This window comes from Lynx rufus, unplaced genomic scaffold (genome assembly GCF_022079265.1).
Source record: "Lynx rufus isolate CCGP_SWC_20201006 ecotype Redwood Valley unplaced genomic scaffold, mLynRuf1.p SCAF_4, whole genome shotgun sequence".
NCBI lineage: Eukaryota > Metazoa > Chordata > Mammalia > Carnivora > Felidae > Lynx > Lynx rufus.
The window spans coordinates 60,374,939-60,398,986 of NW_025814856.1; the positions used below are offsets into that span (position 1 = coordinate 60,374,939).

The following is a 24,048-nucleotide window of genomic DNA, read 5'->3' on the forward strand; positions in this document are numbered from 1 at the left end:
AGTGGCAGAAATCCGCCCTAATGAGGCAAAGTCCCCAGGACCCTCGGCTCTGCCGGGGGCGGCTGTGATGTGGCTCACCTTCTCCAACAGACTGACACCTGGCCAGAAGTGGCCACGGCTCCCTCCCAGCCCCTCAGCTCAACCTGGGTGTCCCCAGAGTGCCCAGAGACCCCAGAAGCTCCTTGGTCAGCAGGCCTTTGTTCTGGAGCAGGAACGTCCTCAAGGGAAACTTGCAGAAGATTTCCTGAGGATTTCAGCACACAGAAGTGTCGCGTGGTCATAGGGTCTGCTTTTCCTGCAACCTTTTCCTTGGTGTCCCTGGGGGTGGGGGTGGCCCTCCACCTGTCTTGCAGATGGATCTGTGCAGCCGGAGCCAGAGAGGGGCCCTGCGGGAAGCCAGCAGGAAACAGGCCTCGCCCCGCCGCTGGTCCAGAGTGAATGGCTGGTCGTGGCCCCTGCACACCTTCCAGGTGGTGGTCTGGACCATACTGTTCATCTTGGCCTTCGCCAACTTCTGTATCTTCATCCCCTTACTGCCACCCAACTGGAACTTGATCATGTATGGTGTATCCTTCACTGTGGGAGCAGTGCCTGCTGTCCCAGGGAGGCTCCCCGCGGGCCCTGCCCCAGATCTGGCTCGGGGCCCTGCCATGCCTACCAGCCCCCACACCTGAGTCACCCACGGGTCCGCACCCTGTTCTGCGACCCCACTCCCCCTCTTTACCCCAGACACCCGCCATGGCCACGCTGCCTGAAATCTTACGTTTGTTCTCTGTGTGGCTCACTGGCTTGGGGCTGGGGCTAAAAGCACAGGAGTGTCTGCTGCTTGCCTGCTGTCAGTGCAGGGAGAGCACGCCTGGGGTCCAGGGTCTTTGGGGTGAGGCAGGCAGCCTGGACGACAGGAAAGGGTCGCAGAGGAGTCACAGGGATGGCTCAGAAGCTGAAGGCTGAGTCCCAGGGATTCACATGGCGTTCGTTCTCAGGGTCTGGGGTGCCCCATGCGGGCCCCACTTGTCTGCAGGTCTGCAGTGGGCTGGGTCAGGCTGGCTGGTGGGGGAACCATGCCAGGGGTGCAAGGAAGACACCGATTTTAACCGTGTCCCTTTTTGCAACAAGTGAGTCTGGTGACAGGTGTTGGCCGGGCCTGGAGTGGCCGAGGCCAGAGAGAAAACCTGCCGGCTGCTAGGAGCCACACAGTGGGGACTGTGAACCCCGTGGTGGCCTTGAAAGGAGGTTCCAGACATGTCACCAGAGTAGGCTTCAGGCCAGGTGGGCAGGCATCAGGACGCACTTGGGGCTGACGCGCAGGCCCCGAGGAGGGAGGGCAGGGTCTCCATTGCACCTCCAGAAGACAAAGCAGAGGAGGCGGACCCCTGGTTCCCTGCTGACCTCAGAGGCCAGCTTCCCCCACCACCCTGCCCCTGTGAAGGGCCCAGAGGGTCCCTGTGCTGAGGGACTGGCCTCTGATGTGACCCATCTTAGTCCCAGGGCCTGTGCCGTGGCCAGGCAAAACCCCTGGTTAGGTTAGCCTCAGTGACTGCAGGGCTGGTGGCGGGCGGTGGGAGCTCTGGGGGGCGCCTCACCCCTTCCTGCCGCAGAACCTGAAGGACCCGAAAGGAAGGTCAGGAGGGCATGTGTCCTGGGCTGGTGGAGCTGTGTTTACCAAACACAGATTGTCTCTAAGGGGATGAGGCCTCGAGGGCAGGGCCTGGCCTTCTGCATCTGGAGACCTCCTACCCTGTCCCTTTTACTTTTTGTTATTCTCTGCAACCTGAGAGACACCCATAACCCGGGCATCTGAATGTGGGGGCAGAACTTTGGTGTGGTGCCCACCTGCTGACACTTCTCAGCCAAGTGGCTGATGGTGTGAACGGCCAGGCAAAACACGGTGGCCTTTTGCTCACCCGTGTCACTCCCACGGGTGACCTGTCATGAACCCATGTTCGTGCTTAAGGGGGCTTGCCTACCACATGGCGGGGGCCTGCCCCTCTGTTCCTGGGGGACACGTTCTGGGAGTGGCCTGGCCACGGCACTTGCAGGTTTGGGACATGTGGGGAAAATCAGGCTCAGGTCAGGGGCCTTGCTGCCTCCAGTTTGAGGCTATAGTGCAGACCACGCTGCCCCTACAATGTCTCCAAGGACCCCAACGCCTCAGTCCCTCCCCCATACTTTGCCTGCCTATTTCTGATGTGACAGAGGAAGGGGCCTTCCTGTTGCACCTCTTGTCCTGGGCCGGACCACTGTGCTCAGGACCTGCTCCCGCTGCCCCAGTAACCACACAAACAGTGCTTGCCTCCAGCCAGCGCCTCAGGCTTCAGGGCATAGGTGCAGGGAGATGGCATACCAGCACTGTGTTGGTGTCTCCAGCTGTGATGGCAAAGCCTGACCAGACCCCTGACCACCCGGCCACAGCCCCATACCCTGAATGGGACAGCAGAGCAGGGGAGGCTCAGGCCTTACCCAGCCCTGCAGGGTCCGGTGGCCACAGGAAGGGCCTTGGTGTCACCACAACCCTTATGTGGCACTGAGGGATCTGGTCAGTCTCGTGCCCCCGTGCAGGTCCCCCAGGGCCCGGCTGGTTCTCAGCCACCCTTCCACTCACCCCTGGCCTGGGCACCAGCTTGGGCTGATCCTCGTGGCCCTCAGCTCATTCTCATCTGCCCTCCTCCTGCCCTCCTCCCCCAGCAGGGCTGGGTCCCCATCGCCTCCATGCCTTCATCTGGCAGCCTGAGCCCTGGGTCTGCACATGGTGCCTAGAGGCTGGAGGGCGAGGGAGGAATGAGCGATTTGGGCCAGAAGCAGCCTCCCACTCAGGCTAGTGCATTGTGGAGGCAGGACCCCGCCTGTCAGCTCCAGGCTGCTCAGAGGCGGAAGCAGAGGCTGCTGGCAGGTCTGAGGAGGACCCCCCGAGGGGGCTTCCCGCAGGCCTGAGCAGTAGCCCCAGCCCCCTGCTCCGAACCCCCACCCCTGTCAAATCCTGGCAGAACCCCGTGCACCCATGGCCTCGCCTCCCAGGCTGGGTCATTTCCCCCTACCACACCCAGGAACCCAACCTGTAAACCCTGAACCCTCCCATCAGCACTGGTCCTGGGAAGCAGGGCAGGGCTGACAGGGAGGCGGCTTCCACCTCTTCTGTTTGGTTTCCAAGGGGACAGTGTGTTGGTCCTGAAGAGGAGGATGAGGGTGGGAGCCCGGGGACTGGTTTTACCCTGGGTGCCACGGTGGGAGTGGGTGCCAGAGAGCCTGAGGGGCCTAGGGGCGAGGAGAGACAAGATGGGACCCAGACAGACCGTGCAGACTGGCCGTGTGAGCCCTCCCTGCTCCCCTCCTCCATTTTTTGATGATACACTGTCTTCTTCCCCTGACGCATGTGCTCTGAGCATCTGCTGCCCAAAGAACCCCCACGACTTCGGCACCCAGCGTGGTGGCCGCTGGCCCCTGAAGGCCTTCCCTTGCTGCCTCGGTGAAGCGTGGGGTCCACACCCTCAGGCCGTAAGCAGGCGCCTCCAGGGTCCTGCTTCTAGTTTGAGCGGGCACCTTCGCCGTGTTGACCAGGCCTGCCTGCACGTTCCTTGACACACTCACGCCCAGGTGACTGGTGGGCTTTTCTGTTTCTACTTCGTGGTCCACTTACTTGCTATTTCCATCGATCCTGCTGAAACCAACGTACGGCTCAAGAACTACTTGGAGCCCATACCCACTTTTGACCCATCCAAACACACGCGTGTCATCGAGAACCAATATTGCCACCTGTGTGAGGTCACCGTGTAAGTGCCCAGGGTGTGGGAGCAGGCAGCCCCGAGGGCACGGCCCCTGCCGTGTGGACCCGTCCCCTCTCCGTGCTGTGCACAGGCAGGTCCTGCCCCGGCCTTTCTGTTTTCATGCAGCTGACCGGTGTTGCTTTCCTTGAATGACCAGCAGTGGCCCTGAGACACTCAGGACCCCTCACCCATCTAAGGGCTCAGATGAGTCCCAGCCCCCCCACCGGAACCCCACCTGGGCTAATCAGAGCCCTGAGGGCTCAGCAGGCAGCCTGGGGGGGAGGCCTGTGGCTCAGGATGGGAGCTGGTGGCACAGTGTGGCAGGCGTGGCTGAGGGAAGATAACCCGCCTGGGGCATGGTTTTCCCTGCCACCTGTCTCTCCTTTCTGACCGTGTCTTCCTCCCACACATGCTGCTAACAGGCTGTTCATGTGAATTCTTCCTTCTAGGAGCCAGAAGGCTAAACACTGTGGGGCCTGCAACAAGTGTGTCTTTGACTTTGACCACCATTGCAAATGGCTTAACAACTGTGTAGGGGGCAGGAATTATAGGTGAGGGGCTGGAGGGGGAGGTCCGGGAGGGAGGGGCAGAGTCCTGGGGGAGGGAGAGGGAGACCAAGCAGGGAAGAGGGAAAAGGGCATTGCAGGGGCTGGGGGTGGGGAAGGGAGGAGGGACCTCGAAGTGGGGAGGGGTGAGGTCCTGGTGGAGAGAGAAGAGGTCCTTGGCAGGGGGGAGGGGTGGGGTGCTAGGGAAGGAGAAAGTGAAAGGACTGGGGGAGGGAGGGGGATTGGTCAGAGGGAGGGGTGAGGGGACCCGGAGAGAGGGGTCCTGCAGGCTGGGGGCCTCATGGGTAAGAGGGTGGGGGCCACAGGCAGTGGGGGGAGTCACGTGCTGTCCCCAGCACAGCAGTCCTTAACGTCTTTCTGTTCTCCTTGTCTGGCTCTGAAATGTGTTGGCCTGGAGCCCCTTCCGAATGTGGAGGCCCAGCCCCATCCAGAGGGGCTCAGGCTGAGCTGACTCGTTCTTGACCCGCTGGCCTGGACCCGGGTGCTTTCTCCTGGGAGGCCGTCAGAGCACAGAGGATGTGGGCCGAGGCTGCACTGGGAGCAGGTGTTCAGTCCTGCACGGGCTTTGCCAGGACCCCATGTGCTAGGGCCCAGGCTGTGAGTGGCCAAGAAAGGCGCAGGGGCTCCCCCAGCTAGTTCAGAGTGGCCTTCGCCGGCTCATGGCGCTGCAAGGGGTTCCACTGCTCACCCACCACTCGTAGCAGGTGTGCTCCGTGCAGCCTGGTCATGGAGCGTCATGGTCTGTGCTCTGTGCAGCCCAGTCCAGGAGCGTTGTGGTCTGTGCTCCGGGCAGCCTGGTCCAGGAGGGTTGTGCTCCATGCAGCCTAGTCCAGGAGGGTTATGCTCTGGGCAGCCACCGGTCCAGGAGGATTGTGGTCTGTGCTCTGGGAAGCCTGGTCCAGGAGCGTCGTGGTCTGTGCTCCGGGCAGCCTGGTTCAGGAGGGCCATGCTCCGTGCAGCCCAGTCAAGAAATGCTCCACTTGTTCAGGCTTCAAAAGCGTTACTGCTTTGAGCAGAAGGAAATGCAAAGCTGTCGTCATTAGAAAAGTCAAATGAGAATTGGGGGCCTGGGAGCCCCCATGTCGCCCTCTCCACTACAGAGAAGGAGCCCCAGGCCAGCTGGAGTGGGGGAGGGGGCTGCCTCCTCACGGTAGCAGGGCTCTCTTCTCTCCCCCAGATGCTCCTCTTAAGGTCTTGGTGCCACAGGCTGGTCTCCTTGAGGTCTGGTCGGCTGTCTGGGATGGGCGAGGGTGTGTGGCCCTGCCACTGAGGAGGACTAAGCTGACCGGGCCCCACAGGGCACACAGGGTGGAGTTCCGAGGTCCTGACAGTGGCCTCCGGGCACAAAAGGCTGCAGAAGTTCCTGGTGGGGACCGCTGGGCCCCAGGAGCCCTCCTATCCACTGGGCAGTGGCAGCAGCAAGGAGTGTGTACAGAAGTGAGGGAGGGCACCATGTGCGCGGGGGTCTTGGTGAGGGCATGGCCACCCCTGTCCACGTGGAGTCCCAGACTCCCTCCTGTCCCTTCCGCCATCAGGCAGAGAAAGCAAGAGGAAATGACTACATTTACAAGATGAGTTGGCCAAAACAGTTGGCAAAGTGTGATAAGCTCCTGAGAGGACGTGCCTTCACAGGGGAAGTGCCCGGACTGGGTGCTGAGGCACCACAGACACAGGAGTCAGAGACGACAGCGACGTTTCTGGCCCCGAACATGCAGTTGGACAGGCTTTGGCCCTCACCCTGCCGGGAGGGCCGCCTCTGGCCTGGTGCCAGCAGCACCGGATGGCCGAGGGCCTTCTGCTGCGGGGTGGGCCCGTCGGCTGGAACAGCTGCACTGCACACCACAGGCTCCCTGGGAACCAGAGCCAGGTGTGGGGCCAGGTTTGTGCCCCCTGCACCTCGGGGACACACAGGACACGTGCCCTCCAGGGCCTTTGACAAGGGGCCACAATGCAGGCTGCCCTCCACATCCACATGACCCTTTGAGGACATTCTCGTTTTAGCTCTCTGCCTAAAGATGTGTTAAAAAAACAAAAACAAACCTCAAGATGTTCTGGAAAAGAATAATGGAGTCAGATAAATTTCAGCTGGATAAAAGACACTGCTGAAGATTGAAAATGCTAAAGAAACAGTTTCCTTAAATATCACCACGGTAGAAAGCCCAAAGGAAGACCTTGCAGCAGGAGATTATTCCAAGAATTGCTGACCAGAATTTAATTTTTTGATGGTTAGATTGTTCTCTGTGTCCTGAGCACAGGCAAGAGGACAGGAGTGATTCTGGTCTAATGCCAAAGCACAAGATGTCACTTGTGCACAGAAGTGTGCACAGGCCCCGGGAGGGTGTGTGGAGATGATGCACTGTGGGCCGCTGGCCGGCCAGGCGCCTGTCCCAGCACCCCTGCTTCCCCGACCTGCTGGGCTTCCATGCTTCTGGATGGAAGCACAGCACCCAGGATCCCGTGCAACATGGGGGGCAGGGGTGGTGGTCCCGATCCCGACCCGGCGGAGCCCTGGTGAGCAGTGGCGGCGTGTGGAGGAAGCTGCAGGCAGCCCGACCCGCCTGGAGCCTCCGTGTATCCACCTGGGAGCCAGGCCAGGCCCTTCTCACTGCCGCGTGGGGGTGGGAAGGGGGCACAGAAACTGGTGGTGCCCTCAAGGCGTCCCCTGGGGATCTCGGGTGCCAGGAGACAGGAAGAAGGCTGGGCCTTGGGTTCAGGGTCAGGGGCACCTTGCCCAGCCCTGAGTCTGGCTCTGCCCCCCGCAGATGTTTCTTCATCTCCTTGATTTCCGCCTCGGCCAGCCTGCTTTGCCTGATCACCATCCTGCTATATGTCTTCATCCAGTACTCAGTCAACCCGGAGGTGCTGCGTACTCATCCCTTCTATAAAGGTACGGGGGGGGGGGGGCTCCTCTCTGGCGTTGCTTTCTCTTGGGTCACTCGTGGTGGTAGCCTCTCCCTCCAGCTGTCTTTCAGGGAAAGCTCTCCTTCTGGGGGACGTCAGTCTGGCCCGCCCCTAGCTGGGTGAGCTGTGGGGCCGGGCAGGAGGGCAGCAGTCCCCCAGGGACCAGAAGGCAGGTTTGGGGCCCCGTGCCCATCACCCAGTAGTTGGTCTTGGCAGGGAGCAGGGTGGGGCAGGAGGGCAGGGCTGCCTGGGGAAGGTGCTGGGTGGTGTGTGGCTGCAGGTGTCTGCTGAGCGGCTCCAGGAACCTGGCCTTGGGAACACATGTGCCTCAAAGGTCTGTCCATCACTGCGCAACCCCTGTGACCGTGACCTTATTTGGAGAGAGGGTCCTCCCAGATGTGATTAAGGATCCTGAGATGATCATGGGTTACCTGGCAATGTGTGGGATCCTGGATCCAGTGAAAACATCCTTATAAGAGACTGGAGGGACATGGCCACAAGCCAAGGGGTGCCTGGAGCCCCAGAAGCTGGAAGATCCAAGGACAGATCCTCCCCCATGGCCTCGGAGGGAGACGGGCCCTGCAACACCCTGACTTCGGGGCTTCATCTCTGCTGTTGAAACTGCCTGGTCTATGGCCATCAGTCACAGCAGCCCTGGACACTGACACAGGGAGAACCCCAAGCGGAGCACCTCATGTGTCTGTCCTGAGTGTTTGGGGACCTCAGCCCTCAGGGTTCAGAGCAAAGCTTCCTTTCCCTGTCCAGGCCTCTCTCCAGAGCACGTCACGGCCATGCCCTCTTCCTGGAAGGGCACCATGCCCTGTGCACCTTCATCCCAAGGCCTTCAGTGCACCTGGGCTGGATGAGCCCTGGTGGGATGGGCCATCTGACCTGCACCTGCTCCAGAGTGCATCCTGGCTATTTCCATGGTAACAGGGAACAGTGGGAGTCTCAGCGAGACCCGGCCCTGCTCAGCGGGAAGAGCCGCCTGCGCTCTGCACACAGCCAGCTGGAGGACTCCGCCTGCCATCCTTCCTGACATTCTCCACACATGGCCTGAGCAGAGGGGCTGGCCGGTGACCGCCGCCTCAGAACAGTCACCGGTGGGCACTGGGGATTCCCTGCGAAGGTCCTCCCGGCCACGGGGCCTCTCATTGCCCCAACACACTCTGAAATGCGGCTCGCACATGGTAAGCAGCAGCCTCAGCGCACCCGAGTTCCATAGCACATGTCCTTACTTCCTCCCAATGTGGGCGTCGGCTGGGCCCTCACTGCCACGCGCTGGCAGAACAGAGGGCAGCCTGGTCTCCGAAGGTGCTTCTCTCTGGGAACTTGTTCGCTCCAGAACCATCGTGGATGTGCTGCACATGAATGCCTGATGACTGAAGCAATCTCCTGGGTTTGCTGTTCCAGAAGATTCCATGGGGCTGCTTACCCGCCAGTTCCCTGGGGCACTTTGGTCTCATTGGTGGGAATTCATCAACACATCACCGACTAAGGGGACAAGCATGTGGCCGGCCACCCCATGGTACATCCAGCCTCATGCACACTGTGCTGCAGCCCCCGAGGCACACAGCGGGCCTGGCAGCCACTTTCCATGCCACATAAAGGACTGGAATCAGTACCTCCCAGACTCTGTGGTGGGATGAGAGCATTTCAGCTGGATTCCATCTCCATGGGCCTGCCTGCAGATTCCTCAGTGCTTTCCTCACACCGAAGTTCGGAAGTGTCAACAGCCCTTGGGGCCCAGATGACCAAGTCCTGGAAATGTCCCAAGGCGCTGGCTACTGCCTTGCAGTTCCCTGTGAGGGTGGCTGACTGAGAACAGGGAGGGTCTGGCACAGTGGCATGGCCCTTGGGACAGGGTGGGGGTTCAGCCAGGCAGGGGGTCAGGCTCTGCAACCCGGACCCTTAGTTATCCTCTCCCAGCCTCACCTTCCAGACCCGTAAAGTGGGGCTGTGACACCCACCTCAGTCAGGGGGCTGCAAGGGCACCTGGGTGAGGTAGGGCACACACTGGGGTGGGGGAGGGGCTTCCTTGGGCTGCTCACCCTCCCCCACCTCCCAAGGAGGGGCTGGCCATGCCCCAGGTGCTGGATGCATGCATGTCTCCCTTGCCTCCGCAGATGTCCCCAAGGACACTTGGCTGCTGTTCCTTCCTTTTTTTCCTGTAAAGACGAAGGCCCTGGTGGTCCTGGGCATTGGGGTGTTCGTCCTGCTGCTGTCTACCTTCAGCCTCCTGCTACCTGGATACCTGTTCATCTTCCACCTCTTCTTAAGTATGTGTCCTGACCCCCACTCCAGTCTTTGTCCATTGCGTTCCCACGTGGCCCAAGACAAGGTCTGCCGGCCCCTGCTAGAAACGAGCACATCAGACAAATGACAGGAAGAGACACCCCTAAGGGACAGCAGGGCTCATTCTGCTCTGAGGCCTGCAGAGGACACGAGAGGGACTAGGAGTTAGATAAGGGAGCAGAACGTGTGAGGCAGGAACAGGCACCATTAAAAAAAGAACGGGGGATTTAGAGAAGCACCAAGTCCTAACAATGAAAAATAGTGAGCCAGCGACAGGGTATCTGCTGACCCAGCTTGCTGCAGGGACACTGGCCGTTTCCTGGAGTCCACGCGGCACTGCGTGCAGCAGGCCCCACCACGCCGTGGCCCAGGGGAGGGCATGAATTCTCTCTGTGGCTTCTGCAAGGGAGAAGGTGGCAGCGGGGGTCCTATGTGGCTGCCAGAGCAGGTCTGGCACAGGGAGTGTCCTCAGCAGAGCCAGGGCCGGAATCAGCACCCGGAGCCAGAGGTGGGTCAGCCCAGGCCCTTATCCTAAAAGCTTCCACGCACTGGCCAATGGGGACAAGGGTGAATTTGGGGACAGTGCCCCAGCTGCAGCATACAGTACAGCCAGCAGGTGGCAAGCTGGGCAGGTCCAGAAGTCCACTGTGGCCACTCAGGACAGACAGATGTGAGACTGGAGAACAGGTCCACGGGACAGATGGCCAATGGGAGATCCAGGCACAGGGACCAGAGGGCCCCAACCCAAGCAACAGGGAGGGTGGTGGTGCCACACTCACTGTGGGGGTAGGGGAGGGAGATGCACACGGAGCTTATGGCTCAAGGTGCTGTTTACAGGGTATTTGGACAGCAAAGCACAGACTTCCAGAAAAAGTTGGGATATTAGCTATTGTTATAATAAACTTACCCTGCTTGAAGTAACAGAGTTATCACCTTGCAGTCTCTGTGGGTCATGGGTTCAGCATAGCTTAGCTGGGTCCACTGGCCCTGCTCGGCCACAAGGCTTCCTCCAGGTGTGAGGAAGGTCTGTGGTCTCATCCGACTGGGACCCACGTTTAGGTTCAACGCCAGGGTGTTGGCAGGCCAGTTCCTGGCCTCAGTTCCCTGTGAGTTGTTGGCCGGTGCCTCCTCCCACCAGGACACTCCAGCACGAGGGGGCAGCCGGCCTTTTGTAGCCCAGTCATGGAAGTGACACCCTTCACCTCTTGTGCAAGGCGCTGGGGCCACCCACTCTCCAAGGGATGGCGTGACACAAATACCCTGAGGTGGGGGGTAGGGGCTGCTGGGGGGCCTGTCAGAAGCTGTGGGCAGCTGGATGCCTCTTTGAAGTTTGGGGGAAGGACATCCTGACACTGCAGCACGAGTGGAGTGCAGCATTGGTGAGGGCAAGCCCTCCCAGGAAGATGCACAGATGTCTGGTACCAGCAGCAGGGGTGTGGGGAAAGCCGCCTCCACACAAGCAGGGGACAGAGCATCCCAAAGACCAGCGGCCCCGGGCTGCTGTGTTGACGCCTAGTGTCGCTGGAGGAGACACGGCAGACACTCATTCAGTGCACACCACACTCTGGCCTCCCTCCCCAGCCACATCTCCTCTCGTTACTGTCAGATGAAGGTGTTTACTCAAAACTCAGGACGAGTGTGAGCTCTGGGGAACACACAGTGTGTACTTGCCACCTGATGGTGATGGCAGCCATCCCTGCAATCCCTGCCAGAGAACTAGTGTTTTTGCGAGCATGTGGCGAGATGCAAATTACGCCCTCACACAGGTTCTGGGGGAGGTGGGAGAACCAGTAAGAGCCAGGTGTAGTTCAACAGGAAGCCAAAGCAAACACAGACAGATGCCCTTGTACAAACCACCCAGGGAAGGGAACGGGCTCCACGCGGGTGTGGGGGGCAGCCCACCTTCCGCCTGCCCCTCCAGCTGCAATTAGGCTTCTGTGGGTGGCCCTTATCCCTTTCCAGAAATAACTAGAAGCCATCTGTCCTCGTGTTTGTTGGTTTTAGGGAGAGAAGTGGGAGGATTGGTGCCTCTGCTGAAGCAGGCACAGAACCCGTTTCGTGGACGGTGCTGTCTGTTGACAGACCTGGGTCTCAGATGTCCTTTCAGTGACCTGGGGTGCTTCTGCCACAGTGCCGGAGCCAGCGTCCGGGTCCACACTGGCTTTGTGGGCCTGGAAGGCCGCAGGGTAGCTGTTCCTGGGATGGGGCGCCAGCAGCCTTGGGGCTGTGACGAGCTACTGCTTGCCTCCCACAGGCCAGGTGGGCCCCGGGGTGGCCATGCAGCAGCCCCCCAGCGCCCCAGGTTAGGAGGCAGCTCCCGGTACCCTGGGGGGAAACCCTGGAAGACCGGGTTGTGGCCTGTGGGCCAGCCACTCTGCCCGCTTGCGTAATTGTAACTGCCTGTTTCTGCCTTTCTCCTCTCTAGTGTTCAAGAAGTTGAGCACATATGAGTATGTGATACAGAAACGCTGTCAAAAGATTCCAAAAGTTCCAGCAGGGAGGAAAGAGCTGTCCTTCAAAATAAGCATGCCACAGGTAGCGGGTGCTCCTCTGCTTCACCATCTGTGCTATCCATGCCTGGGGCAGCACCCAGTGTCACCTTGCAGCTGGAACTTCTCACAGTCCTTTGCTTCTGTGTTGGCACAATTCTCTGATTCCGTGTGTGTGTGTGTGCACGTTGTGTGATGCAGTGCAGGTGTATGTGTGTATGTGTATGTGGTGTGTGTGATGCAGTGTGTGTGTGTGCGTGTGTTTGGTGTGAGATGCACTGCATGTTTGCACGTGTGAGTGCATGATGTGTATAATGTGATGCACGTGTGTGGTTGTGTGTGCATAGTATGTGATGCAGTGCATGTGTGTGTGGTTTTGTGTGTGTGTGTGTGTGTGTGTTTAGTGTGAGATACGGTGCGTGTGTGTGTGACTGAGTACATGTGTGTGATGCAGTGCATGTGTATGTGTGCATGTGTACATGGTGTGTGTGATGCAGTGTATGTGTGTGTGTGCAGCGCAGTACATGTGTGTTTGGTGTGTGGTGTGCATGTGTGTTATATCATTTGTACGTTCAGTGTCCACAGAATCAAGCCAGCAGGGTTGACTCCTTTTAGGCCCATATATAAATGCAGCTGTTTCTCATCAAAATTAAAAACATTTGCTTTTCAAATGAGCACCATTAAGAAAATGAAAACATAAGCCAAAGGCAGAAATATTTGCAAATCATATACTTGTGCCCAGAATATATAAAGAATTCAAAATTTAATTATAAGAAAAATGACCCAGTGTTTTAACTTTTTAAATGCGCAAAAGATTTGAACCAACTGTTCACCAAGGAGGATCCACGGTAGCAGATAAGCACATCGACATCAGTTACCATTAAGAAAACACAAAACCACAGTAAGATACCATTACACATCCAGTATAATCAAAAGAACCAATAATAAAAAGCGTTGGTGAAGCTGTAGATCGAAAGGCTCCTATGTTACTAGTGCAGATACCAAATTATATCACTTTGATCAGCAGTTTGGTGTTTTCTTAAAAAGTGAAATGTATAGTCACCGTTGAAGTCAGCAATCCCACTTCCAGTTTCTTAACTATTAGAAGTGAAGACACAGGTATTCATGTGACAGGGGTGCTATCCCCCAGTGAGATCCTTTCCTAGGACCCAGGGACGCTGAAGCACCGTTACTCAAAATTAACTAATAACTGACTTGAATCGTGTATAAGACTAAGCCCAGTGTCAACAGCTTTTTCACGTTATGAATTTTTATTGCTCACAGCAAGAAGATGACCTGAGTCTGTCTGCACGTAGGTAAGTGTGTAAGCTTACTAGAGTTGTTTTATCTGTCTGACAAATACTATATGCTCTCAATTGTCTTGCTTTAAAAAGTCTTCGTTACTCCAAGGTTATACAAATATCCACATTCTTTGCTAGTGTTTTCACCAGCTTTATTCGCTTTGCATTTTGATTTCCAAGCCGTCCTGAATTTGTGTGCTCACGGAGACGGGCTAAGGTGGATTTGCCCAGGACCTAGTGCCCCCGGCTCCCCCAGGAGACCCTCTTCCGGCCGTGCCTCACCCTGAACGTCCAGCAGGGGAACGCCCTTGGCATTCTTTAGTTTTCATAGTTGTTGACAATTCCTCCACGTTTTTAGTTTCCGTATAATTTTTAAAATAGTTTTCATGCAGTTCTGAGAAAGGCAGAGTTCGAAGTGGAGTTACAGGAAACATTCCTTAGAGGCGGGAGCAAGCGGAGCCGCATGGTCTCAGCTCCAAGCCCTGAAACTGCCCCAGAAGTCGGTCCCCCCTGGGGGAGCGGGCCGGAAGTGCCCCAGTTCTGTGGTGCTCTCGGAAGTTCGGCCCTCGCAGAAATGGGTGGGGGGCGGGCGACTCCCATGTTCTGGCGGAGCTGGGCAGGTCGCAGGGCCGGTGCTGGTTCTTGACCGAGGATCGGGAATCCCTCCAAAGAATCCGCTCATTCCTTTTGCATTTGTTTCCTTAGACACCCGGTAGCCATGCTTCTGGGAAAACCTGGGTCGTTTGGAGTTTCACTTGAAGCATTGCCACACTGCGGTCCTTTAGGTACAATCTGAGCACGTTCCCCTCGCCCTGTCCAGCCTGGGGGCCAGCCGCCTCTAGAAGCAACTGAGACTAACCCCGTTTTCGGGCAGTCGGTGTGGACACTGCGCAGGAAGTGGGGACCTCAAGTCTCTGGCCGCCCCACGCACTGCAGTCACTGCTGGTGCTCCGAGGACTGTCTTCCAAGTTCTGTTTTAGTATTATTTTGTGAGTTATACTCACAATGCTTTGTTTTTATAAAATTGTAATCACACTGTTCAACTCTTTAGAGCCCCTTTTAAAAATTCCATATATTGTGCCACTGGGTGGCTCAGGCGGTTAAGCATGGGACACTTGGTTTCTACTGAGGTCATGATCTCACGGTTTGTGGGGTTGAGCCCCACATTGGGCTCTGTGCTGGCAGCAGTGAGCCTGCTTGGGATTCTCTCTGCCTCTCTCTCTGCCCCTTCTCCCCAAGGCCTCTCTGTGTCAAAATAAATAAATAAACTTAAAAAAAAATCCATACATTGTGGGCATAGTTAAAAGAAAAAGAAACATAATTTTTATGAATATAAGTTACTTCATCTTTGGGAGGGACCATATTCCTCATTTCTGGAATGTTATTCCTTATTTTCAATCACTATAGTGTTCCCTTCTCCAACTGGAAAGTGAGCTGCTAACCTTTGTATTGAAAGGTCGATTGTGTTGAGAGACAAGCCCTCTCAATGCGCTGGGCCATCTGTCCCAGTGGCCTCTCTTTCCTTCAGAAGTGTCCCTAGTTTGACCTGGACACTCACAGCCTTACATGTTAGGCAAAGCCCACTGTCAGAATGTCAGCTCCAAGAGATCAAAGAGTATCTTTAAATCACGTGGCACTCTGTCAATCCCCCCAAAAGAAAAATCCACTCAGTAAGTGCCTGTGGAGTTCCATGATGTAAATCACTAGTATATTTTAGGGGAGAACTTAGTGTAGCACTCTCTAAGGTGCTTCTCTCTATTAGTGGGTATCAGACCAATTTATTGGGAGTATTTCCTCTGGACCATTAATCTGCTGCAAAAGTAGGATCACACGTGTGAAGATACTTCTTGCCTAATTCTATAGGTGTTCTGCTCAGCTAATGTCCATCAAGTGGCTTGTATTAATTTTTTATTGCTATCTGGCAAATTCCCACAAATGTAGTGGCTTGAACTAAGACTCGTCTGAAAGTGCTTGTGGGTCATGTGCCTGGCAAGCTCAGCTGGGTCCCTGATTGGTGCCTCCCAAGGCGACAGTCACGGCTCACCAGGTCAGCCCTCCTTTCTGGAAGTTATGGGGAAGAGTCTGCTTCTGGGCAGATAGAGAATGCCAGTGCAGCTGTTGCTTTCCCACTCTTGCTACGTGGCCCTTCCATCTCTAAGTTGGTAATGGTGGGTCTAGTCTCTTCATATTTTAGATCTCTCGGACTTCCTCCTTTTCCTCATTTCTCAGTTTTTAAGGATTCGTGTGATTGCATTGGACATACTTGGGTAATCAAGGACAGTCCTCAGTTTCCTACAGTTGCCGCAAGGAATGAGCACAAAGTGACAATGCCATGGTCTCCAAGGCAGGTCACTTTGTCCGTTTGTAACTGAGCCCTGCTGCACCCACAGACTCAAGAACGCAGTGGCCCAGCGTGGGGGTGCCACAGCAGGAAGAAGCGCCCCTGTGGCCTCCCACCGGCAAGCAGTCATTGACCTTTATGGATGGTGCTCCTGCGCCGTGTCCTCCATTGTGCAGCCAACCCGAGGGCACACGGACAGCCTCCCAGGAGCTGCTGGCTCTGAGGCTCTGCAGATGAGCATGTCACAATGGCGGCCAGTGCATGGAGCTTTGCAGCTGTCAGCAGTGCTCTCTGAGCTCACTACACAAAGCAAGGCCCTTCTTTGCTCATGGAAGTCTGTCCTCCCTTTTGCCCCATCCCTGTAGAGAGAAGTGCAAGGAGGCCCCGCCGCAGCTGAGGTGCCCGGGTCTACATTCCACCATCACCACGTGCCAGGAGAGCTCCCCGCTGCAGGTGAGAGCCGCTGGGCACGTGAAAGGTCTCAGGCTGCCCCCGGAATGAGGACAGAAAATGCTTGGGATTGCTTGTTTGACTGATTTGAAGCATTTACTCAGTACCCAGGCATGCTACTCATATGGGAACAAAGGTGGAGGGAGAAGAGAAGAAAAACTGACAGAAAATATCCTTAACTGTAGGACTTATAGTGTGTGTGTGTGTGTGTGTGTGTGTGTGTGTGTGTGTGTAAGGGGGGAGAAAGAGATAAATGCAATGCAATCTGGGTGTGCGAAGACTGAAGTGGCATCCGTGTGCTTTAACGAAGGGTATTGATGTCTGTGTCCTGCTGGCTTTGAAAAGCACCAGAAAATAAAATGATGGATGGATAGTCACATGGTTAAAAAGAAATATTCACAGCAAAATTTTAATGATGATAGAACCTAGAAGTTGAGTGTTTGGGCATTCTTGTACAATCCTTTCCACTTTTCTGGGTGTTTGAAATTGTCCATTCTTAAAAAAGTGTTAGGGAACAACTATAGGACACAGACGTGGAGTAAGGGGTGTGTGTGTGTGTCTGTTTATGTCTGCTCTTCACAGATTGAGACTGAGGCAAGAATACCTCAAACTTCTATTTGACATTTTACTAAAGTTCCAGCCAGTGTAATACAGCAAGAAATACAAAGACATATAGATTTGAAAATGAACCTGATTTTATTTGCAGGAAACATGCTTCTAACAAATCTGCAAAAAATATAGTAGAAATAATAAGATAGCTCAGCAAGGTGGTAGAATACAAAATGAATATAATAACCCCCATTATATTTCTGTATACTAACAATGAAAAATCTCAAAATGATATTAAGAAAACCATTCCATCTGTAATAGCATTGAAAATAATAAAATAAAATAAAACAAGCACCAAATGTGTATACTTAAAGCTACAAACTATTGATGAGAGAAACTGAACACAATCCAAATAAACGGAAAGATTTAGAATATTCGTGGACTGGAACGCAAAATATTGTCATGATAGAAAACTCCCCCCAAAATTGATCTACATAATTACCATGAGCCCTATTGAGTTTCCAGCAAGCTTTTTTCTTTAAGGAAATAGCAAGCCAACTCTAAAATAGATACAGAAATCCAAAGGACATAGAGTGACCAAAAGAATTTAGAAAAAGAAGCAGCAAATTGGAGGACTTACTCAATCTGACTTAAAAATGAACTATCAAGCTACAGTAGTCAGGACAGTGTGAGCCGTGAGGGCAGTGTGCCCAGTGAAGGTAGACATGCAGGTCAAGGGAACAGAATAGAAAGTCCAGAAATAAAACCTGATCAGTGGGTGTTAAACCGAGGTGCCAGGATAATTAAACAGGGAGAGATGAGAGTATATTTAATAAGCTGTGCCAGAACAATTGGATGACCATATGCAAAAAAAGAGGGCGGGGAAGAGCTTAATAGCTGCTTCTCACCATACACACAAAAATAACTCAAAATCAACCACAGTTCTGAATTTAGGGGCTAACCTATAACACTTTAGAAAGAAAACAGAATAAAACCTTTGTGATCTTGAGGTAAACAAAGTTTTCTTTAATATGGGCACCAAAACCACTATGAAGAAAATGGAAAATTTGACTTTTTTATGAAAGAAAGCATTTCCTGTTCAGAATTCACCACTGCAAAAATAAAAATGTAAGTCACAGGTTGGAATAAATATTTGCAAACCCTGTACTTAAATCCAGAATAAATAAACAACTCTCAACACTTAATAGGGGAAAACGGCCCCATTTTTAAAATGGGGAAAAGATTCTAATAAACTTTACCAAATAGGATATATGGGTGGCAGATAATCACCTGACAAGATGTTCAACATCATTCACCACTAGGAAAGTGCAACTAAAGCCACGGTAAGACAGTTGGAACGGCTCCCTGAGAAAGGCTACCGGCACCAGGAGCGGGAGACACAGAGGAACCGGAGGCCTGTAGCTAGGTGTGCAAAGTCGGTCGGGGGTTTACAGTGATACCACTGTGGAAAGTAGTTTGACAGTTTCTTAAAATCTTCAATGTATTCTTAACCTCTGACACAGCGACCCCCACAGAGAGACCCCTTCCTAGGAAGGCTCTGAGCCACACGCACCTGAAACTAATGACGGACTTGATTTCCTACGAATAGCCTCAGTACCAACAATTTCTTCTTCTTTTTCCTTTACCCCCACAGGCAGCCACAGGTGACCTGAAATCAGTCTCACACAGGTAGGTTGTAAGCTTGTTGGACTTGTTCTCTCTGAATGAAAATGGCTACTCGATCTTAAGTCAAATTGCTTTGGAAAGTGACTCATCTCTGATGGGATATTTTTAAATAATGTGACAACACAGTAGGAAATAACTCTGTTTAATGTAACAGTACCACGTACAGCTACGCAGGGACCTTTTGCGCTCCACGTGCTTGGGGAAATGTAGTAATTCTCTCCCTGTGGACAACTCGCATCTGAACTAGCACGCTAGCGTCAGCGCTCATTTATTCTGTCAGTCGGAAAACGTGTGGGGAGCGGGTCCCAGCCTCCTTTTTATGACCTCCGATAATACCTAGTTTCCCGTCGCTCCTGAGCCATGCCTGCTCATTCTAGCCTGCGAGGAGTCACACAGAGGACAGCCCTGCAGGCACACACGCACCCAAAGTGCACCCCTGCAAAGTCACAGAAGCAGAAAGTGGCCCATTATGAAGGTCACGACCCAGGGTAAGCACACATTTTAAAACGTGCACTTGGTCTCCACTTTGAAACTGTACCAGTGTGGAAAGTCACCTCAGAACATGGAGAAATGAGAAATATGCTCACATTAGGGTGAGGGTCTCGGTCTGCCAGGGCTGCCCTGACAAAGGACCACAAAACAGGTGGCTTAAAAAATAGAAACGTACCATCTCAATGCTCTGGAGGCTGGAGCCGGACTCACCTCGACATGTCCCCAGTCATAGGACCTGCACTTGGCTTCTCTCCTTGGCTCGTACCTGATGCTGTTTTCCCTTTGTCTCTTCAGTTTTCCCATTTTGCCCCTTTCTGGCAAGAATGATTGAAAATTAACGAACCAGGAGGGCCTGCCTGTCCTCTTGCACAGATGCCAAGGGCCTGCCTGTCTTCTGGCATGGAAGTGGTCATCCCGCTGAGGGCCTACCTGTCCTCTTGCACAGACGTGGTAGTCGGGCTAGGGCCTGTCCTCTTGCACGGACATGGTTGTTGGGCCGAGGGCTGGCCTGTCCTCTTGCATGGACGCGGCCATCGGGCTAAGGGCCTGTCTTCTTGCACGGATGCGGTCGTTGGGCTAAGGGCCTGTCCTCTTGTATGGACGTGGTAGTCGGGCCGAAGGCCTGTCTTCTTACACAGACTCAGTCGTCGGGCCGAGGGCTGGCCTGTCTTCTTGCACGGATGCGGTTGTTGGGCTGAGGGCCTGTCCTCTTGCACAGACGCGGTCATCGGGCTGACCCTGGTCTCAGGTGATGACACTTTGAGCTGCTAGAGTCGCTGCATCTGAAAACCCCCCTTACAGCAATGTGAGGTCATTGGTGGACACTGTTCAATCCACTTGCACAGTTCAGTTAGCTGAGTGTCCCACGACCTACATCCCCACCATTGCTCTTGGTAATTCCTGAACATCTCTTTCCTTCCAAACCCAGGGTCTCTTCCCAAATCCCCTCCTGATCTGCAGGGGCACCCCTTCTTCTTGACACCCCCTGCTGCTCCTGCAGCTCTCCCTTTAAGTGCTCCTCCCCTGCCCTCCCGGGGTCTCCCACCATGCAGTGGACCTGAGGGGAAAGGGCGGTAAGGAGGCTGTGTGATGCTGTGGCCTGTGGTTTCCGGCAGCCATCAGCATCCCCTCTAGGAAGCAGTGGCCGTCCTTGTTGATGAGTGTCTCCCCTTCCCCCTGCCATCCCACAGAGTGAAGTTCAACCTCCTGCTGCCGGATGTGCACTCAGGTCCACCCTCCTCCACCAACACGTTCATGGAGGACTCGTGGGTGATGGTAAGTGAGGCACGGCTGTGCGTGAGTGAGCCTCAAACACAGGGGTGGGGTCCAGTGCTGAGTCTAAGCTCCCCACAAGAGCAAGGGCAGGACAGTATTTGGACCTGCTTGTCTGGCTGGTTTAAGGCATTTATGGTGTCCTCTGGGGACACTGCTCAAACAGGACAGTGGTGGGAGGGGGATAAAGGGAAACAAGGCGGGCAGCACAAACGATCTAAAACACAGGGCATGTGTGTGAGCAGAGAAACATGACGGAAAAATGGGTGCTACTGGAACAGAAGCATCACACGTGTGCTTGGGTGACATGTGTGCACTCCAGCAAGCTGGCAGGATTCTAGCCAGGAAGGGCTCAGTGACCCACTTACTGTCACGGCACAAGGGTGCCCCTGCTCATCTCCCAGGTCAGCGGGGAAGAGGGACATACCTGGTCCACTGTGTTCATTGCAGAGCCTGGAGTCAGAGCTCCGTGTTGGAGATGCTGGAGGCCGGTCTTCAGTGGGGACTGTGTGTGACTGGCCAAGTCACAGCTTAAACCGTAGCCAACACAATTATGGCATGACCCCTCCCCGCCACTCGCTCCCATCAAGCCTTCCAACAAGTACACACTTTACATGCATGGAGACCAGGCTGATGCTCCATTCCAGGGGTCACAGTGGTAGCTGTGGCAGTGATAGCATCTATTGGCGCCCCATCCCTGCCATCCCTTCTTGGGTGGTGGTGGCCACACAGCTTCTGAGTGACATGAAGGACACATCTCAAGAAGCAAAGATGTGGGGTGTTGACCATGTATGACTGTGAGGGCCATGTACCCCCGCTGGTTATAATGTGTGTCCAGGTGAACATGTGGAAGCCCTCTCTCTGGTGTGTGGCTCTGGAGCTCGCCTCTAGAATGTGTAGTAGAGCAGTGTCAGGGCCACCTTATTCCCATCCTGTCTCAGGAATCCAAGGAAGCTGTGACCGTTCATTGTCACTCTGCTGGACACTTGTCATCCATCATCACGTTTAATCCCTCTGTGGATTATCTGAGATAGATCATCATCCCACTTTGATGGCTGGGCTCGCCTCTTGGTGTGCGTGGAGCTTTAGGATCCCACCGGCTTAAATCCTCCCCACCCCACACCCCTGAGGATACATTTTCTTCTGTTTTCAAAACTGTATATGCCAGATATGGTCATATGGCTTTCTAGTGCCACAGTAGTAATAGCATGGGGTCTGGAGCTTTTAAACATTTGTATATTCATTCTAAATCTTCCAGTGTTGAAAAATGCATTTCTCACTTAAGAAAGGTAGTTACCTTTCCAGCCAATTTACACAAATTACCAACACTGTCGAATTCTACCGAATTTTTAAAAAATAATGACACAAACCCTCTCAGAATATAGAGGAAGGGAGACCTGTTCTGTGAGGCCAGTTCCAACCTGATACCAAAGCCAGACAATGTCATCCCAAAAGAATATCACGAGGCAAAATCCTTCAAGAAAACACAGACAGACACCATTGATTAAGTGTTAGCAAACCAAATCTAGCAGCATACAGGATTAAGTACCATGGCTATGTGAAAATTATTTGACATTATACAAAATACCAACAATAAATGACAATAATATGGCAATGTCAATTCAGAAAGGGAGTTGCCAATAAGAAACTCTTACGTGTGACAAAAAAATATTCTCAACAAATTAGGAATGAAATGAAAAGATCTTCATTCTGACCTATGCAATACACCTATTAAATACAACTAACATACTTCCTGGTGAAAGACTGAGTACATCCCTCTTAAAACCAGGATCAAGGCAAGGATGTACTGAAGTTCCAGCTGGTGCAATAAGACAAGAAAAAGGAATAAAGAATAGAAAGTGAAACTGTGTTGATCACAGACAACATGATTCTAAAATACAAACAAAACAAAAAACAAAACTACTAGAGATGAAATAGCTTTGCAAGAGGCAGGTAAAGTGCTCTCCAGTAAGCTCTGGGAAATTTATCTTCAGTGTTATCCAGAGCACACCTGAAATCAAATACAGTCCCTACCTGGCATCAGGAACCTCTGTGTGCCTCCAGTTAGCTCCACAGCAAATTGCCACCACATGGTCAAAGTAAAAATTTCTCCATTGCCTTGGCTGACCTAGAAATGTTTTATGTAATTTGCAATTATCTGGAATGGAAACAGTTGTTAAAAAATAAATCTTTTGACTTTGTATTGTTAAAAAAAATAACAAGTCCAATCATATTTCTGTATTTGGCAAAAATGCCACTGAAAATAATATTAGTTATTTTATTAACAATAGCATTAACAATAATGAATTCAACAAAACTGTAGTAAAGTCTATACATTGAAAGTTATAAGTCATTGCTGAGAGAAACTGAAGACATTTAAAATAATGGAAAGATATACAACGTTCATGGATATGAACACTCAATATTAAGATAGCATTTCCCCCAAAACTGATCTATGGACATAGTACAATCCCTATTGAATTCCTAGGAGGTTCTGTTTTTTTGTGTGTTGTTGTTGTTGTTTTTTTAACCAACAAGCTGATCATAAAATGTACATGGAAATTCAGAGTACCTAGAGTAGCCAGAACAATTTTGAAAAGAGAACAAAATTGGAAGAATTATACAATCTGACTTCAAAATTTACTAAAAAGTTATAGTAATCAGGTTAGTGTAGTCAATGGAATAGAAATGGAATAGAATAAAAATTCTAGAAGTAAGCCTTCACATTTATGGCCAAGGCAATCCTTTGGGGAGAAGTGAAAATTTCAACAAATGGTCCTGGAACAACCAGATATCCATTGTGAAATAAAAATAACACCGTACTGGGAATGCAAGCTGGTGCAGCCACTCGGGAAAATAGTATGGAGGTTCCTCAAAAAGCTAAAAATAGAACTACCCTATGACCCAGCAATTGCACTACTAGGTATTTATCCAAGGGATACAGGTGTGCTGCTTCAAAGGGACACATCCACCCCAATGTTTATAGCAGCACTATCAACCATAGCCAAAGTATGGAAAGAGCCCAAATGTCCATCAATGGATGAATGGATAAAGAAAATGTGGTATATACAATGGAGTATTACTTGGCAATCAAAAAGAATGAAATCTTGCCATTTGCAACTACGTGGATGGAACTGGAGGGTATTATGCTAAGTGAAATAGTCAGAGAAAGACAAAAATCATAGGATTTCACTCATATGAGGACTTTAAGACACAAAACAGATGAACACAAAGGAAGGGAAGCAAAAATAATATAAAAACAGGGAGGGGGACAAAACAGAAGAGACTCATAAATATGGAGAACAAACAGAGGGTTACGGAAGGGGTTGTGGGAGGGGGATGGGCTAAATGGGTAAGGGGCACTAAGGAATCTACTCCTGAAATCATTGTTGCACTATATGCTAATTTGGATGTATATTTTAAAAAATAAAAAAAACTAAAAAAAAAAATACCGTACTTAGGTATTGACTGCCCTGAGACCCAGGTGCTGTCAAGGTCAGACTCTCCTGGGGTGTCTCCCCTCAGCCCTCCGAGTCTCAGGCGGCCCCTCTTCTGTGCGCCTCAGTCTTGGCAGTTGCCCGCATGCAGACCTGCCACAGAGGTCAGGGCCCGCTGGTGGCCGCGTGTGACACATACCGGTCCTGAGCGGGCCCCTTGGCCAGTGTGGGCACTGGCTGTGGAGTGTGCTCCCTCACAGACCCCTTCCCTGACCCCGGGACCCTGAGGATATTTGCTCCAAATCGGGTAATAAAGAATGTGGGTTTTGTTTAACAATAAGCTTGACATTGACCACTCCATCTTGTTTCCTGTTGTGAACAATCATTTCTTCCCTCACAGGATATAGACAGCAGCCTGACTTTATCTGCCCTCAGGTGAGTCTCTGAGCCTTCTGCAGGTGTTTCCCGTGTCTCAAAGCCTTCACCATGATTCCTGAGGAACACGGTC

At 52.9% G+C, this 24,048-nt stretch overlaps 1 protein-coding gene across 1 annotated transcript; it reads left to right on the top strand.

The window, feature by feature from the left end:
- The first annotated feature begins 353 nt into the window (after positions 1–353).
- Positions 354–23,748, top strand: LOC124523375 (palmitoyltransferase ZDHHC11-like). The gene is made up of 12 exons (XM_047095208.1): positions 354–566; positions 3,592–3,767; positions 4,211–4,312; positions 7,090–7,214; positions 9,355–9,507; positions 11,949–12,058; positions 13,297–13,328; positions 15,704–15,931; positions 16,020–16,107; positions 17,976–18,079; positions 20,022–20,106; positions 23,629–23,748. The coding sequence occupies exons 1-12, from the start codon at positions 354–356 to the stop codon at positions 23,746–23,748; spliced, it is 1,536 nt and encodes a 511-aa protein (XP_046951164.1).
- The last annotated feature ends 300 nt before the right edge of the window (positions 23,749–24,048 follow it).

Excerpts from the sequence above, each read along its gene's own strand:
- LOC124523375 (XM_047095208.1), top strand. The coding sequence starts at position 354 with ATGGATCTGTGCAGCCGGAGCCAGAGAGGGGCCCTGCGGGAAGCCAGC. Across the intron at positions 4,313-7,089 it reads GTAGGGGGCAGGAATTATAG|ATGTTTCTTCATCTCCTTGA; the intron begins GTGAGGGGCTGG and ends TGCCCCCCGCAG. Across the intron at positions 12,059-13,296 it reads TCAAAATAAGCATGCCACAG|CAAGAAGATGACCTGAGTCT; the intron begins GTAGCGGGTGCT and ends TATTGCTCACAG.